This window comes from Pantherophis guttatus, chromosome 3 (genome assembly GCF_059756535.1).
Source record: "Pantherophis guttatus breed Tessera chromosome 3, ASM5975653v1, whole genome shotgun sequence".
NCBI classification, from domain to species: Eukaryota; Metazoa; Chordata; class Lepidosauria; order Squamata; family Colubridae; genus Pantherophis; species Pantherophis guttatus.
This window is the reverse complement of record NC_142065.1, coordinates 74,782,197-74,795,160: the sequence shown is the minus strand read 5'-3', so window position 1 is coordinate 74,795,160 and position 12,964 is coordinate 74,782,197. Positions and strand designations below refer to the sequence as shown.

Below are 12,964 nucleotides of genomic sequence, written 5' to 3'. Positions count from 1 at the left end.
ATATAATCGAACTGAATATATTCAAACCTGTACTCTACCAACTGTTTGGGAGTAAACCTTACTGAAATTGCTAGGGCTTCTGAACAGATTAGTGATAAAATCCTTCTTATGAAATTATCACCTTGAACATTTACAAGTTATTTTAATATATTAATAGATCATCATAAGCAGTATGTAGAGAAGTCTTCCTTTTAAAATTTCTGAAAAGCAATTTTATACCTGAGCGTCACTGCTTGGAAATTAGTGATATGCTTTTTTTTTTTTTTTAAATTGGGTAATTTGCTTTGTCTACCTCCCCAATCCAATAATTCTGATTTATTAGGCAAAAATATCTCATCATTCCTGGCTCTTAGCCATGATGGCTAACTGAACTTCTTAGATTCCCCATGAAGTTTTTTGTCTTCGATAATATGGATATCTGAAAATCAGAGAAAAGAATTAGCTATTTGCTTTCATCACAATGATAATCTAATTTGGATCTGACATAACTTGCCACTTTCAGTGAACCTTAAATTGGAAGGTAATGGAAACATTTTCTTTTTTCCTCCCTTAGTCATTAAGTGAATTTAATACAGGAGGAATGGGGGAGATGAAAGCAAATTTTTAGCACAGTGGAGTAAAATATAGGAAATTGCAGGGGAATGAAAGGAGCAGTTTAGTTGGAGGAGGCAGAACAATTGGGTATGAGAAAACAATTGGAAAAGCTGAGAACTAAGTTTGAAATATTGACATAGGCTTGTAAATTGCTACTTTGTTATAATGTTGAGAAGGGAGAGAAACTTAAAAGGAGAATAATTTTATTTTGCAGTAATGTTAACTGGTAAAACTATGAACTTGGCAAGCTGTTTATTTTTGGAGGGAAATACCTAAGATCACTTTGCTAAATTTCTTTTCAGTGTGATAACTGTGGAACTGATCCAATTCAAGGCGTTCGGTGGCACTGCCAAGACTGCCCTCCAGGACTATCTTTGGATTTTTGTGATTCTTGTTCTGACTGGTAAGCAGCATGCCCTGAAGATTAGCATCGACCATTACATGGGCTTTATTTTTAAATGTTCATCTTAAAACATATATTGTAGAGTTCATAACCTTTTTAGAATATATAAGGGATGCTTGTGATACTTTTAAATATAGGTTTGTAGGGGACATAAATGTGCATGTCCTTGGTGCACATGTTTATTGGTTGAATAAACCCTAAGTTTTTATATTAGATAAATTGTATAATGCAACAAGTTTGGATCTCAAAAGTAACATATTGAAGGGCCAAAGGGAAACGTGTGTTTGGGGGGAGGGCACTATTGCAATTTAACTATAAATATGTAAATAATAGGTACTGGAACAAGTAGATAAATGTGTTCAGAATATTTATTAAAGATGGGAATGTATATAGAATATTTACAAAAAATGAGAAAATAAATAGAGAACTGTTAAGATGTGCAGATGTTGGGAGAAAGACAATGGATGTTATTTTTTGAAAGAAATGAATGTCAAAGTGAAGGTAAAATAGCTATATCTGAGAACATGTTTCTATCGTATTGTATCTCAGGAGAAGAATAAATCCAAACTGAATGCAGTAGAATGGGGTACTTAAAAATGTGTGGGCTAAACAGGAAAAGGTAGAACCAAGAATGTATGGATGCTGAATGAATTTGGATTAAATACAGAAGTGAGTGACAGGTACAAAATAAACATTTTGAAGTGGTTGGTAGTAAAAGAGAATGAATGTGAATTGACGTGCAAAACAAATACATAAAAGAAATAAGCTGAGAGGAAGGAAACAAGCAAGCCAGATGTGATTAGATGAAGTTGATAAGGTCTTCAAATAAAGAGATGAGAAGTTTAAAGAAACAAGAAGCAATGTGCAAAGCAAGTACACAGACATGGAAAAAGCAAGGAGGGTTTGCAAGGATAAAAAAGTATGGAAAGTATAGTTCATAAAATTGGGGATAACTATAGTTAGAACACAAATCTGGCTTTTTCTTATCCCATGTCTTAATTTCTTAAAAATGTTTGGCTCCCTGTTTCTTTCTTCCTTTCCACAGTAGGCATATTCTTTTTCTAAGTGATTAGCACCATGGGTAATTCATGTTGAAAAACATACCTTCCTGATATACACAATTCATTCTGAGAGGAATTTATATATCCAGTTTAAAATAGTGAGTGGATTATGAGCAGTGTCATGCTTCACAAATAATGGTTTTTCTTTTTCTTTCAGTCTACACGAAACAGATATTCACAAGGAAAATCACCGATTGGAGCCTATTTACAGAGCAGAAATGTTCTTAGATAGAGACTACTGCATGTCCCAAGGCCCCAGCTATAATTATCTTGACCCCAACTACTTCCCTGCCAATAGATGACAAGGAAAGTAGATGTGCAACCTGAAACATAGTGTCACTTCTGAAAACCCAACAGCGGCACAGTCATTGATGCTGTGCCCACTTTGGAAAGACATGTACTTTCCCAGGAATGTCATCCACTGCATGAGAGCTTCCCAGGTGCCCTTTTCAAAATACAGCTCTCTGACCCGTCTTGTTACTAGATCACTAAATAAAGGTTGAACATTCCTAGTGTGCAGGTGGCTATACCGGGCAGATTTTCTTCACTCCATTAGTCTTTTTTAAAAAATAAGAATAAAAAAAAGTCCAAGAGATGAGTTACAAAAGTGTGGCCAGAAAAGAAAGCACACGTTAAACATAGTCAATTCCAGAGGCTTAAAGAACTTGGCTATTGTGTGATAAACAGGCGATGAAATACTTAACATTGAAACAGTTTAGTAGTTTGCAGTTTTGTTGTGGAAAATAGTCTCCAGCAAAGAAAACTGACTTCTTTCAGCAAAGTTTTAGCCTGTGGCAGTGTTTGCTTCTAGGAACGTACTCATAAAACAATCACTGTCCCAGAGGTGGTCGTGATAGGCCTTGGAGCTGCTTAATTACGTAGATGTTTCTTTTACCTCCTTTTTTTTCTTTTTTTCTTTTTACCACAAACTTATTTACCGAGAGTGAAGCACTACAGGAGGCAATTGTGGCACTGCTTCCTTAACCAGCTCATGGTGTGTGAATATTATAAAAATTGTCATGCAGATATATTTTTAAATGTAATGTTATATAAAATGACCATGTGTTGTGTACAAAACTATGGTGAGAAGTGCCAGTGGTAGTAACTGTGTAAAGTTTCTAAATCCCCACCATTAACTCTTACGGAATACACAGCCTTCTGCCTCTGTATTTAGAGTTGTTAATGCAACTCATCAAAGAAAACTGCCTAATATAAATCATATATGGTAATAATTTTCCTCTTTTTGTAGTATGCACAAGGTCCATGAAAGATTGTATTTTTATTACTATTTAAACAAGGTGATTAAATTTAGCCTGAACAGTGAGCAAGACTTCACATGCATTCTTTTATACTGCTGGATTTTGTTGTGCATCATTTAAAACATTTTGTATGTTTCTTCTTATCTGTGTATACAGTCTGTTCTTAAATAATGTTCAGTTGTCAGGAGAACTGTGAGAAATAAACTATGTGGCTACCGTCTGTTTATATATAGAATGGTTACCGTGACTTTTTTCTGAAAAGGGTGGATTTTTGAACCAACCCTTCAATTTGAAAATATCAATTAGGCCGTAGAGAGAAGGGGTGCCTCGACTTCATCTTTTGTCTTGCTGTTTTACGCCACCTCTTCCAGGATAATGCTCCAGCACCCTGATTTGAACACGTCCACTAAATTCTGTACACAACCCTTTCTATGCTCTAATGCGTAGATGCACCACTTGTGTGAGAGCAGATTTGCACAGCCAAAGGAATGCTCTTTTCAAAGCTCTTTCCGTTGTTGAAACGAACGGGGAATCAATTACGTGGAAGAAGATTTCAAAAATGCCCACAAGACTTCTGTGTAACCTGTTTTTAAGTCCACGATTCTTATTTCCGTGTACTTGTTCTGCATATCCATCTCCCTTCTCCATTCTCTTTATGAAATAAAGAAGGCATTTTGGTACGCTTTATTAGGTGGAGAATAGCAATGACTGAAAAAGCTTTGTAGCATTTACTATATATTTTTAGTTAATATATCATTTCAACATGTGTAAGTTGTGATCCGGAAACGCGACTTATTTTAACTGTATTAGATTTCCACTTGCTTTAAAAAGAAACTTGAATTTTGGAAGTAATTTAGTATATGTGTTTAAATTAAACTACAGCAGTAACTAACAAGGAGTTTGCTGGCTCGTTTAATAACAGCATTAATTTGAGTTTAATTTCAGTGTTAATTTTCACATTTTGTTTAGGTGTACTCACTTTCTGTTAGAGGAGTTGAAGCATTTTTAATGGATAGATGATGCAGTATCATTTCTAAATGACATCGTCTGTAAGCATATCTCATTCTTGAGAAATTTAATAAATCAGAATATATATAATATAAAACCATACACCTGATGTATTTCACTTTTCTCATTAATGGTAGCAAAACTGTAATGCTTTGGGAAACAAGTATCTAATGCAAATATATTTCATGTTATCAGATTATATGTTCTCTGCACCCAGATGCTACTTTCTGATACAGTATTAGATTGGTTAACATATTCCAGATTTGTCATATGGGCATGTTCTAGGTACTCATTTTCTATATCCTTTAGCTAGAAGATTGGTTCAGGTGATCATACTGGATTTAGGTTTTTCTATAAACAAGCCTCTAGAGATGTGAAAAATGTTCCAAAGTTAAAAGTTTCCATTGTGGAAAGCATTTCCTTTTGGAAAATAATCCACTTTCAACAAAATGAGCCATTCTAACCTCTATCTTGAAGTCTTTCGCTGAAATAGGATATTTGGGGACTTAAAGTTTTAGCTTCAGAGTGTTTTGCACAGCTCCTTAAAGCAAACACTGATTCCAGAGTAAGCCCTATAATTCCAAGCAAATTTATGTGGCAAGCCAAAATTATAAGGAAAACTATCTTGTTTTATAATTATCTCATTCCTCCATTCTTGTTCAAAATATGTTTTCCTACCCAAATAATGGCTTTACAGATCTCCTAAATTCATATTGGAAAAAGCAGATGATTGTCTCAAATTAGCATTGGTAAAAGCTGTTTTTCAAGACAGACTGCTGACTATACATTGCTTCTCAGAAGTGAGAAACTGCATATATGTTACATGTTTTCAGCAATTGACTGTACCCCACCCTCCTTATGCTGGTCTATGACCATAATAAAGATTGATTTGATACATTTTCAGCAAAGTTTCAAATGCCCTTTGAATTTAAAATTTTGTTTTCCCATTGCCCTTTACTTAGCGTAGAAATTTTAGGGTTCTTGCTCAAAGTGCAAACCAGATTTTTATTAGGTTCTTGTCAAACAGTTCAAATTTGTAGTTAATATTTTTGAGATTACTGTCAAATGTCTTTAAATACAACTGTCTTGTTTTGAAAGTTGTACCACACTTGTTTCTTAGTGGAAGAATGTCATCTAAAAGAACTGAAAGGAATGTTCATAACCACAACTGTAAAAGTTTTCAAAATTCAAAACTGCACCCAATTAAGTGAAAATGTTTTTATGTGGCCTTGAATTGGATACCTATTTGTTTTGCAGGAGCCTTAAATACAAAAAGTAAATTTGATTACCCTTAACATTTGTCCATACATTTTATTTTTATTACCTTTTCATACAAGAGTAGTAGGTTGAAAAATACAAATTTTGCTGAATTGCTCGTTGATAATGCAACTATTGATAGGATCTAGCATGCAAGAAGAAATAGTGGACAGCCAAAGAAAAGGAGGCAGTTTCTTATACAGATGATTAAGATTTTCTTGTCTGTTGATCAACATTCCAAAAACCTTCAATATTTCAGTCATCAAGTGTATCTATCTTGAAGTCTTTCGCTGAAATAGGATATTTGGGGACTTAAAGTTTTAGCTTCAGAGTGTTTTGCACAGCTCCTTAAGGCAAACACTGATTCCAGAGTAAGCCCTATAATTCCAAGCAAATTTATGTGGCAAGCCAAAATTATAAGGAAAACTATCTTGTTTTATAATTATCTCGTGTGTGTATATACACATGTGGAAATCTGAATTAAACACTGCTCATTTACATTTTAAATTTCCCATGTTAAATGCCAAGCAATAAAATAAAGGATTTAAAGCTGACAATTGCTATATGTAGCTGTCACATATACAGCAATCAGTATATAGAGACAATTATTGCCTGTGATCTTGAAATCCGTGTTATTTTTTTATACTTGGATACTGCCATTTATTAGCTCTTAAGGATATAAGCAATATTTGGCACTTTTTTCCTTTTCTGCATACACTATACTCTGTTAGCATTGTAAATCAAAATTCTTTCAAACCATAACTACATAGAATATTTGCACGGATGGTCGTATCAATACAACAGCTGGTCCTGCAATCAATTATTTCACATTTGGTTCATGTATGGCATATCATGCTTCTTTTTGTGACTCTCCCAATTCCACTATTTGGTGTGTAAATGACTGCAAACTTAATTGCAGACATGTTCTTGTAAAAGAAAATGACAGAAAACAGACTGTTCAAGCACTACAAAAAAAAAAAAAAAAGCAAGCTTAAATAGCCTCAAAACTTGATCTGCGTTCAGCAGCAAATTCACTGTTACAGCACTTCTACTGACAGGGAATACTGTGCTTGACTGTATAGTATGTCTTGTAGTAGTGAAATGAAGAATGTGTGTGTTCTATAAAACTCAGCTGCTGTTTACCATGCTGGCTTTTTTAAATCTCTGAACTGCAAACTCTATCATAGGCCATATACATTACACATGTGTCATTACGGTACCATTTAAGTTACAAAGATTTTTACAATGTTTACAACATGCATTAATCTTTCAAGGCAGCGGCTATTGCTTTAAACAGCATTTGTAAAGGACACTATGCATGTATCTGTTGCAGCACTGCCATTACATTAAATTCTGAAAGTGATGCTATTCCTTCAGAAAAGTATTGACTGAAGTGCATATCTCAAGGAAGACTTCCTCTGGTGTTCCTTCTGCATTTATCTGTTTAAAAAAAGAAAAAAACATACAGAGAAGTTAATTTCTCCTTTAAGATTCATCTCACGTAGTAAAGGACAACAGCAGCCTTACATAATTAGACGCCTCCCAAACTTCCCAGACTCAATAACCATTGTAGCCAAGGCTGAAGAATGCTGAAAAAGAAAAGCATTCTTGAAGAAACTGCAATACTCAAAACCAAAAACAAGGACTTTTAATTTTAAAAAAGATCTCGTTATGAAGTCCTTGATGTTCTCTGAGCTTGGTGGGTTTTCTTGCAGAAGTTTCACTACCAAAGTAGATGACACTAGTGTACTGATGATGTTATCTAGTTTGGTAATGAAATGTCAGCAAGAAAGCCTACAAGCTCAGAGAGCACCGAGAACTCCAAAGCTTAACCTGAGTTACAGATATTATCTTCTATCAAGTAAATTCAGCCATTAATTTGAATGCTGAGTGGGAAACAAGTGGAAAAGCAGGAAGAGAACTTCACAATGCTTTGCTTGGGAACAATACTGCCTGATACTCATGTCTACGAAAGCATGCCATTGAATATTTTATTAGGTTGCGTCTCTTGTCAGTGAGGAAATAAACTGACTGACATCACTAGTGGAATTCAAGCAACAGGCACCAGCCAAGCCTTTATAATATTACGGTAAAAATCTTAAGGAGAAAGTGGTTTAGGATTGGTTTGTTGTTGAAGGCCACGTATTCTGTCAACCTGCTAATTATTGGGATGTACAAAATATTTAACACATGCTATAACCTTGAGACTGAACAAACCTTTGCAGGCAGCCAGAAAATTGATGTGAGCTCCTCTTAATAGCATCTAGGGCAGTAAAATGTTTTGCAAAATGTTAACAGGTATGCTGTATCAGCCAGAACCTCACTTCCCATGACATCACTAGGAGTGGACTTCCTCTTATTTCTCCTTATGCAACCTCTGACACAACAGAATTGCTATTTTTTGACCGAGAAGTCCTACTTATGAGAAGAACTACCTATGAGATGAAACAGGTTGAGAATCTCTGTTCTAGGCCATAGTTTATAAGTTCCTGCAGTGGCAACAAACAACCCTGAACTGAGATGATCACTCCCATTTCTTCCCATGTATTATTATTCTTAGATTTTAATTTGCTTTGGGGGAAAAAACCCCGCTCTTTACCTAAAACATCCAAAGTGAAAAACATACTGGGGAGGGAGACGTGTGAATCTTATAATAATCAGTTCTTAAGTGTTTTGGCAGCCGATGCTTTCTATGTTTCCCGCTGAGCATTTTCAAGTGAGAACCATTTTCAAATCTCAACATGGAGATAATCTCTCAATAGCAGAAGACATTCTGACTTTCCTATTCTCTATGAAAGAACTGAGTACACAAATTATTTCAGTAACAGCAAAAAAGAAAAAGGCAATAGAGGCAATTTTCTATTTATTTTTTTGCCATTTATAATAATAGAATTGCATAATATAGCCTAGATACTAACCAGCAACAGTATAGTAAGTAGCTATTTTCCTAATCTTCTATTAAATACATTCCACTTTCTGGAATGTATTACAGTTGGGGATTTTGTTGTGAGTGTGAGAAAATTTGCAAAAGGGTATACTTAAATAACTTAATTAAGGAAATTATTCCAACTAAGAGTTTTAAATATTAAGTAGAAAAGGAAAATAAAGGAGACTGAATTGCCAAATTATTTGTAATCTAAAATAAATGCCAAATAAATTTCACTCAAGTGTATTGGAACAACAGGTAGGATGTGCTATGTTATACAGAAATGTATTTAAAATCCAAAGGCTGGATTTATTCTAGATTATGTCATACTTCATAATGAAAACAATGAGTGTTAAACTCGTGATTAAGTTTTTTTCAATTTCAATGTATTTAAATTTAGTGAAATGGCAAATCATCTGCCATTTCTCAAGTTTTGACAGCATGTTTGAGTCAGACTGATCCAGAACACAAGCTTAAGATACAGAAGGATCTTGACAGATTTGAACATTGGGCGCTATCTAACAAAATGAAATTCAATGGTGAAAAAAGTAAGGTTCTACATTTAGGCAAGAAAAACAAACTGCACAGGTACAGTGTATGTGGTACCTTGCTCAATAGTAGTAACTGTGAGAGGGATCTTGGAGTCCTAGTGGACAACCATTTAAATATGAGCCAGCAGTGTGCAGCAGCTGCCAAAAAAGCCAACACAGTTCTGGGCTGCATAAACAGGGATAGAATCACAATCACGTGAAGTGTTAATACCACTTTATAATCCCTTGGTAAGGCCACACTTGGAATACTGCATCCAGTTTTGGTTGCCTCTATGTAAAAAAGATGTGGAGACTAGCAAGAGTGCAGAGAAGAGCAACCAAGATGATAAGGAGACTGGAGGCTAAAACATATAAAGAATGGTTGCAGGAACTGGGTATGTCTAGTTTGATGAAAAGAAGGAGTAGGGGTGACATGATAGCAGTGTTCCAATATCTCAGGGGCTGCCACAAAGAAGAGGGAGTCAAGCTATTCTCCAAAGCACCTAAGGGTAGAACAAGAAGCAATGTATGGAAACTAATCAAGGAGAAAAGCAACCTAGAACTAAGGAGAAATTTCCTGATAGTTAGAAGAATTAATCAATGGAACAACTTGCCTCCAGAAGCTGTGAATGCTCCAACACTGGAAGTTTTTAAGAAGAGATTGGATAACCATTTGTCTGAAGTGGTGTAGGGTTTCCTAGCTAAGCAGGGGGCTGGACTAGAAGACCTCCAAAGTCCCTTCCAATTCTGTTATTCAGAAGAACACTCTCTTTTCATGGTGCAATGTTCTTGTTTTTTTATCCTTCCTTATGGGTTGCAACTATTGTATTAATTCCACAGAAGTGTAAGGGAGAATTTTGATTTTCTGCACTACATTCGAGCTCTGTGGTCTTTTCTGCTTTTAACTTCCCACATATATTGGGGGGTGGGGGTGGGGGAGATAGTTGAAAAGCAGGCACCTGGGGGCAGATATAAATCCTATTTCTCCACCATGACATCAACTCCAAGACCGGAAAGCAGAGAGGAATGTAACAACCTTTCTGTTCTTTTATGATGTTTGAGGAACAAAAATATGGCCACTGGCCAACTAATCAGTCATCCCAAAACATGACCTGCCAACATATGAAGGTGAAAGAACTGACTAAAGAAAAGGATCTAAATCAAACATAGTTTATCTGACAAATGAAGCAAATATGCATGTCCCGGGATAATGTTGCAAGACATTTAGTCTTCTGAGCTTTCCTCAGGGAATTTCTCTCTACCAGAATATAGTTTATCTGTGACATGTTTTTTTCATTAGATTTTTTTCTCCTTGTTTCTGGCCACTTTATCTATACGTAATGATCAGGCAGAATATAATTCACTTTAATTTTTAGTCTTTCCTGGATTTTCTCTTGCTGTTTACAGGGATATGCTAACATGCATCTTGCGACTTAAAAAAAAAATAGTATCTTCCTTCTCAGTAGTAGAAACTGAGTGAGAGGACTTACTACGTCAGAACATTTATGACACAAGTGAATTATCTCTTTAAAATGTTACCAGATAAACAGAAGACAGAGCAAGTAGAAAGTCAAGGCAATATACCTTAAAAAGTGGGATTCTGTTTTCGTAATATGCAATTAGTGGCTCAGCTGTTTTATAGTAAGCTTTGATGCATTTCATCATAGCTTCAACATTATCCTCAAGGCACTGACTTCTTTGCAGAAGACGACTACTCATAGTCTTAGAAGAACAATCCATGCAGATTACCAGAGAGGGCTCACCGATCTGAAGAAATGGAGAAAAGAAATGGCATCAGTTTTTCCACTTTTTTAAAAAAACTGTTTCCTTTCTGATTAAATTAGTTCAGCATAATTTTCTTTCTTTATAGGAATAAGAACAGAAAGCAATAACCAAATACATGGGTTTGTACATAAGATTTAGACAGAATTATTGCCTGTGCTTTTACCTACAGTTTTTTTTTAAGGAGCAAGAAAACTATATGTTTCAGGATGATTTATGTATGATTGCGTGAGCCAGGGGTGGGTTGTACTTACCTTTACTACCGGTTTGCACATTGCATGTGCAGAAGCTCCCTGATGATGTCGGGGTCGGTGGGTAGAGCCTCCCGCCAGTTTTACTACCGGTTCTTGCGAACCAGTCCGAACCTGGGGCAACCCACCACTGGCATGAGCCCTAAAGTCATTGTTTACAATCTCATGTTATCTTCAGAATAAACGTATGTTGCAGGGTAAACTGATATGTGATAATAATAAGATAGCTTTACCATCCTGTATTTATTTTACTAAACAATATTAGCAAACAATATTTGTATGCATCTCTTGGTGTCATATAAAAATATTTACACAGAAGTGTGGGATACAAAGAAAAGTTTTTTTGAGGAAGTAGAACTAATCCCAGTCATTCAGTTTAATTCTAGTCTCATGAAGCTCAAAGGAAGCTTCTCCTGTTTATACAAGTTATATAAACAAAAGCTTCTATACATATGATTGTATGTTTAAAACCCTTTAAGGGTTAGGGTTAGGGTTAGGGTTTAAACTTCAAGGGTTTTAACCTTAAGGGTTTTAAGCCTTTTTTCCTTTTTCACAGTTTTATTTCTGGGTGTCACCCCAAAAGTAAGGTTGGAAATGTTGGAAATCTTTTAAAAGTGACATTATGAAACTCCCATTTTTATAGGTTTGCTATGCCTCCAAGAATATTTCATATACACACAACAATAATAACAGAGAAAGTCTTTTAAATGCTGCTTGTAAGGCTGGTTCTGGTGGCTATTTAACATGTGAATTATGATAAGACAAAGAAGTCTTTCCATGATGAGATTATAAACTTTCTTTGAAAAATTGTTCAACCAAGGCCAAATTGTTCCTTGAGTTAGTTTGACTTTTTTAAAAAAACAAAACCTCTCTGGATTTTGTCTCTATAGGGAAGGAGACATTCACTTTGCTTAAGACACATTGCCATGAACAAATATCTTTATTAAATAAAGGACATATAAAACTTTTTAGTATCATTAATTTAAACACGTATCTCCCCAAATTTTAACTATCCAAACAAAAAAAGGTGGGAGGTGGAGAAAAAAAGGTAAGTACTACAAGGTAATATTGGAGAGGAGAGCTTAATGATGTTCATACACAACACAAGGCGGCACCACTATACCAGAAATTAAAACTACACATTCTATCCTAGTGAGGAAATTCTTTTACTGAAACACATGGATCTATTTTTATTCTCCAGAGTTCCCGCAATGCAACTATGAACTGAAAAAACAATTAAATCTTTGCAGCGCTACAGGGTCTGGACTTAGAGAACAAATCATTGTTTCTCAATCACAAATAACAATATAAAATTAATGATTAATTTTATTAATTAAAGATGCTAGGAGACACACAATGTTGGAAATATCATTTTTTCTGGTGAAATTCTTGCATTGCAATGAAGGATGTTGGGACAGTTTTGTTTTATTTTTCTACCTCTTCAAGCAGTTTTTCTCTTTAGTATTGGGCATTGTCCTTGTCTTAATTAATTAATAAATTATTAATTAATTATTAATAATTAATTATTAATTAATAAAATAGATCATTAATTTTATATTGTTATCTCAAAGTGTGAAACAATGATTTGTTCTCTAAGCCCAGACACTGTAATGCTGCAAACATTTTAGTTATTTTTTCAGTTCATAGTTGCATTGTGGGGACTCTGGAGAACAAAAGAAGAGAAAAGGAAATGGAAAGAAAAAAAGATAAGGACAATGCCCAATACTAAAGAGAAAAACTGCTTGGAGAGGTAGAAAGAAAAATAATAATAAATTGTCCCAACATCCTTCATTGCAATGCAAGAATTCCACCAGAAAAAAATGATATTTCCAACTCTTCTCTTAGTTCCAGTTAATAGGTTGTAGTGACAGGGGCAGAAAAAATTACATTGCA

At 34.9% G+C, this 12,964-nt stretch overlaps 2 protein-coding genes across 8 annotated transcripts in view; one reads left to right on the top strand and one right to left on the bottom strand.

Moving 5' to 3' along the window:
• Positions 1–2,575, top strand: part of ZZZ3 (zinc finger ZZ-type containing 3) — a 50,393-nt gene extending 47,818 nt beyond the window's left edge. For all 7 annotated transcript variants that reach the window (XM_034437028.3, XM_087889843.1, XM_087889846.1 and 4 more), the window contains exons 12-13: positions 897–997; positions 2,216–2,575. In XM_034437028.3, coding sequence (XP_034292919.2) covers positions 897–997; positions 2,216–2,360 — 246 coding nt within the window. In that variant the 3' untranslated portion in view covers positions 2,361–2,575. The remainder of the gene's footprint in view (positions 1–896; positions 998–2,215) is intronic.
• A 3,041-nt stretch (positions 2,576–5,616) lies between these two features.
• The window catches only part of AK5 (adenylate kinase 5), a 112,058-nt gene continuing 104,710 nt past the window's right edge, over positions 5,617–12,964 (bottom strand). The window contains exons 13-14 of the mRNA XM_034437029.3: positions 10,623–10,805; positions 5,617–7,022 (exon numbers count right to left, since the gene is read on the bottom strand). Of these exons, the coding sequence (XP_034292920.2) occupies positions 6,948–7,022; positions 10,623–10,805 (258 nt within the window). The 3' untranslated portion in view covers positions 5,617–6,947. The remainder of the gene's footprint in view (positions 7,023–10,622; positions 10,806–12,964) is intronic.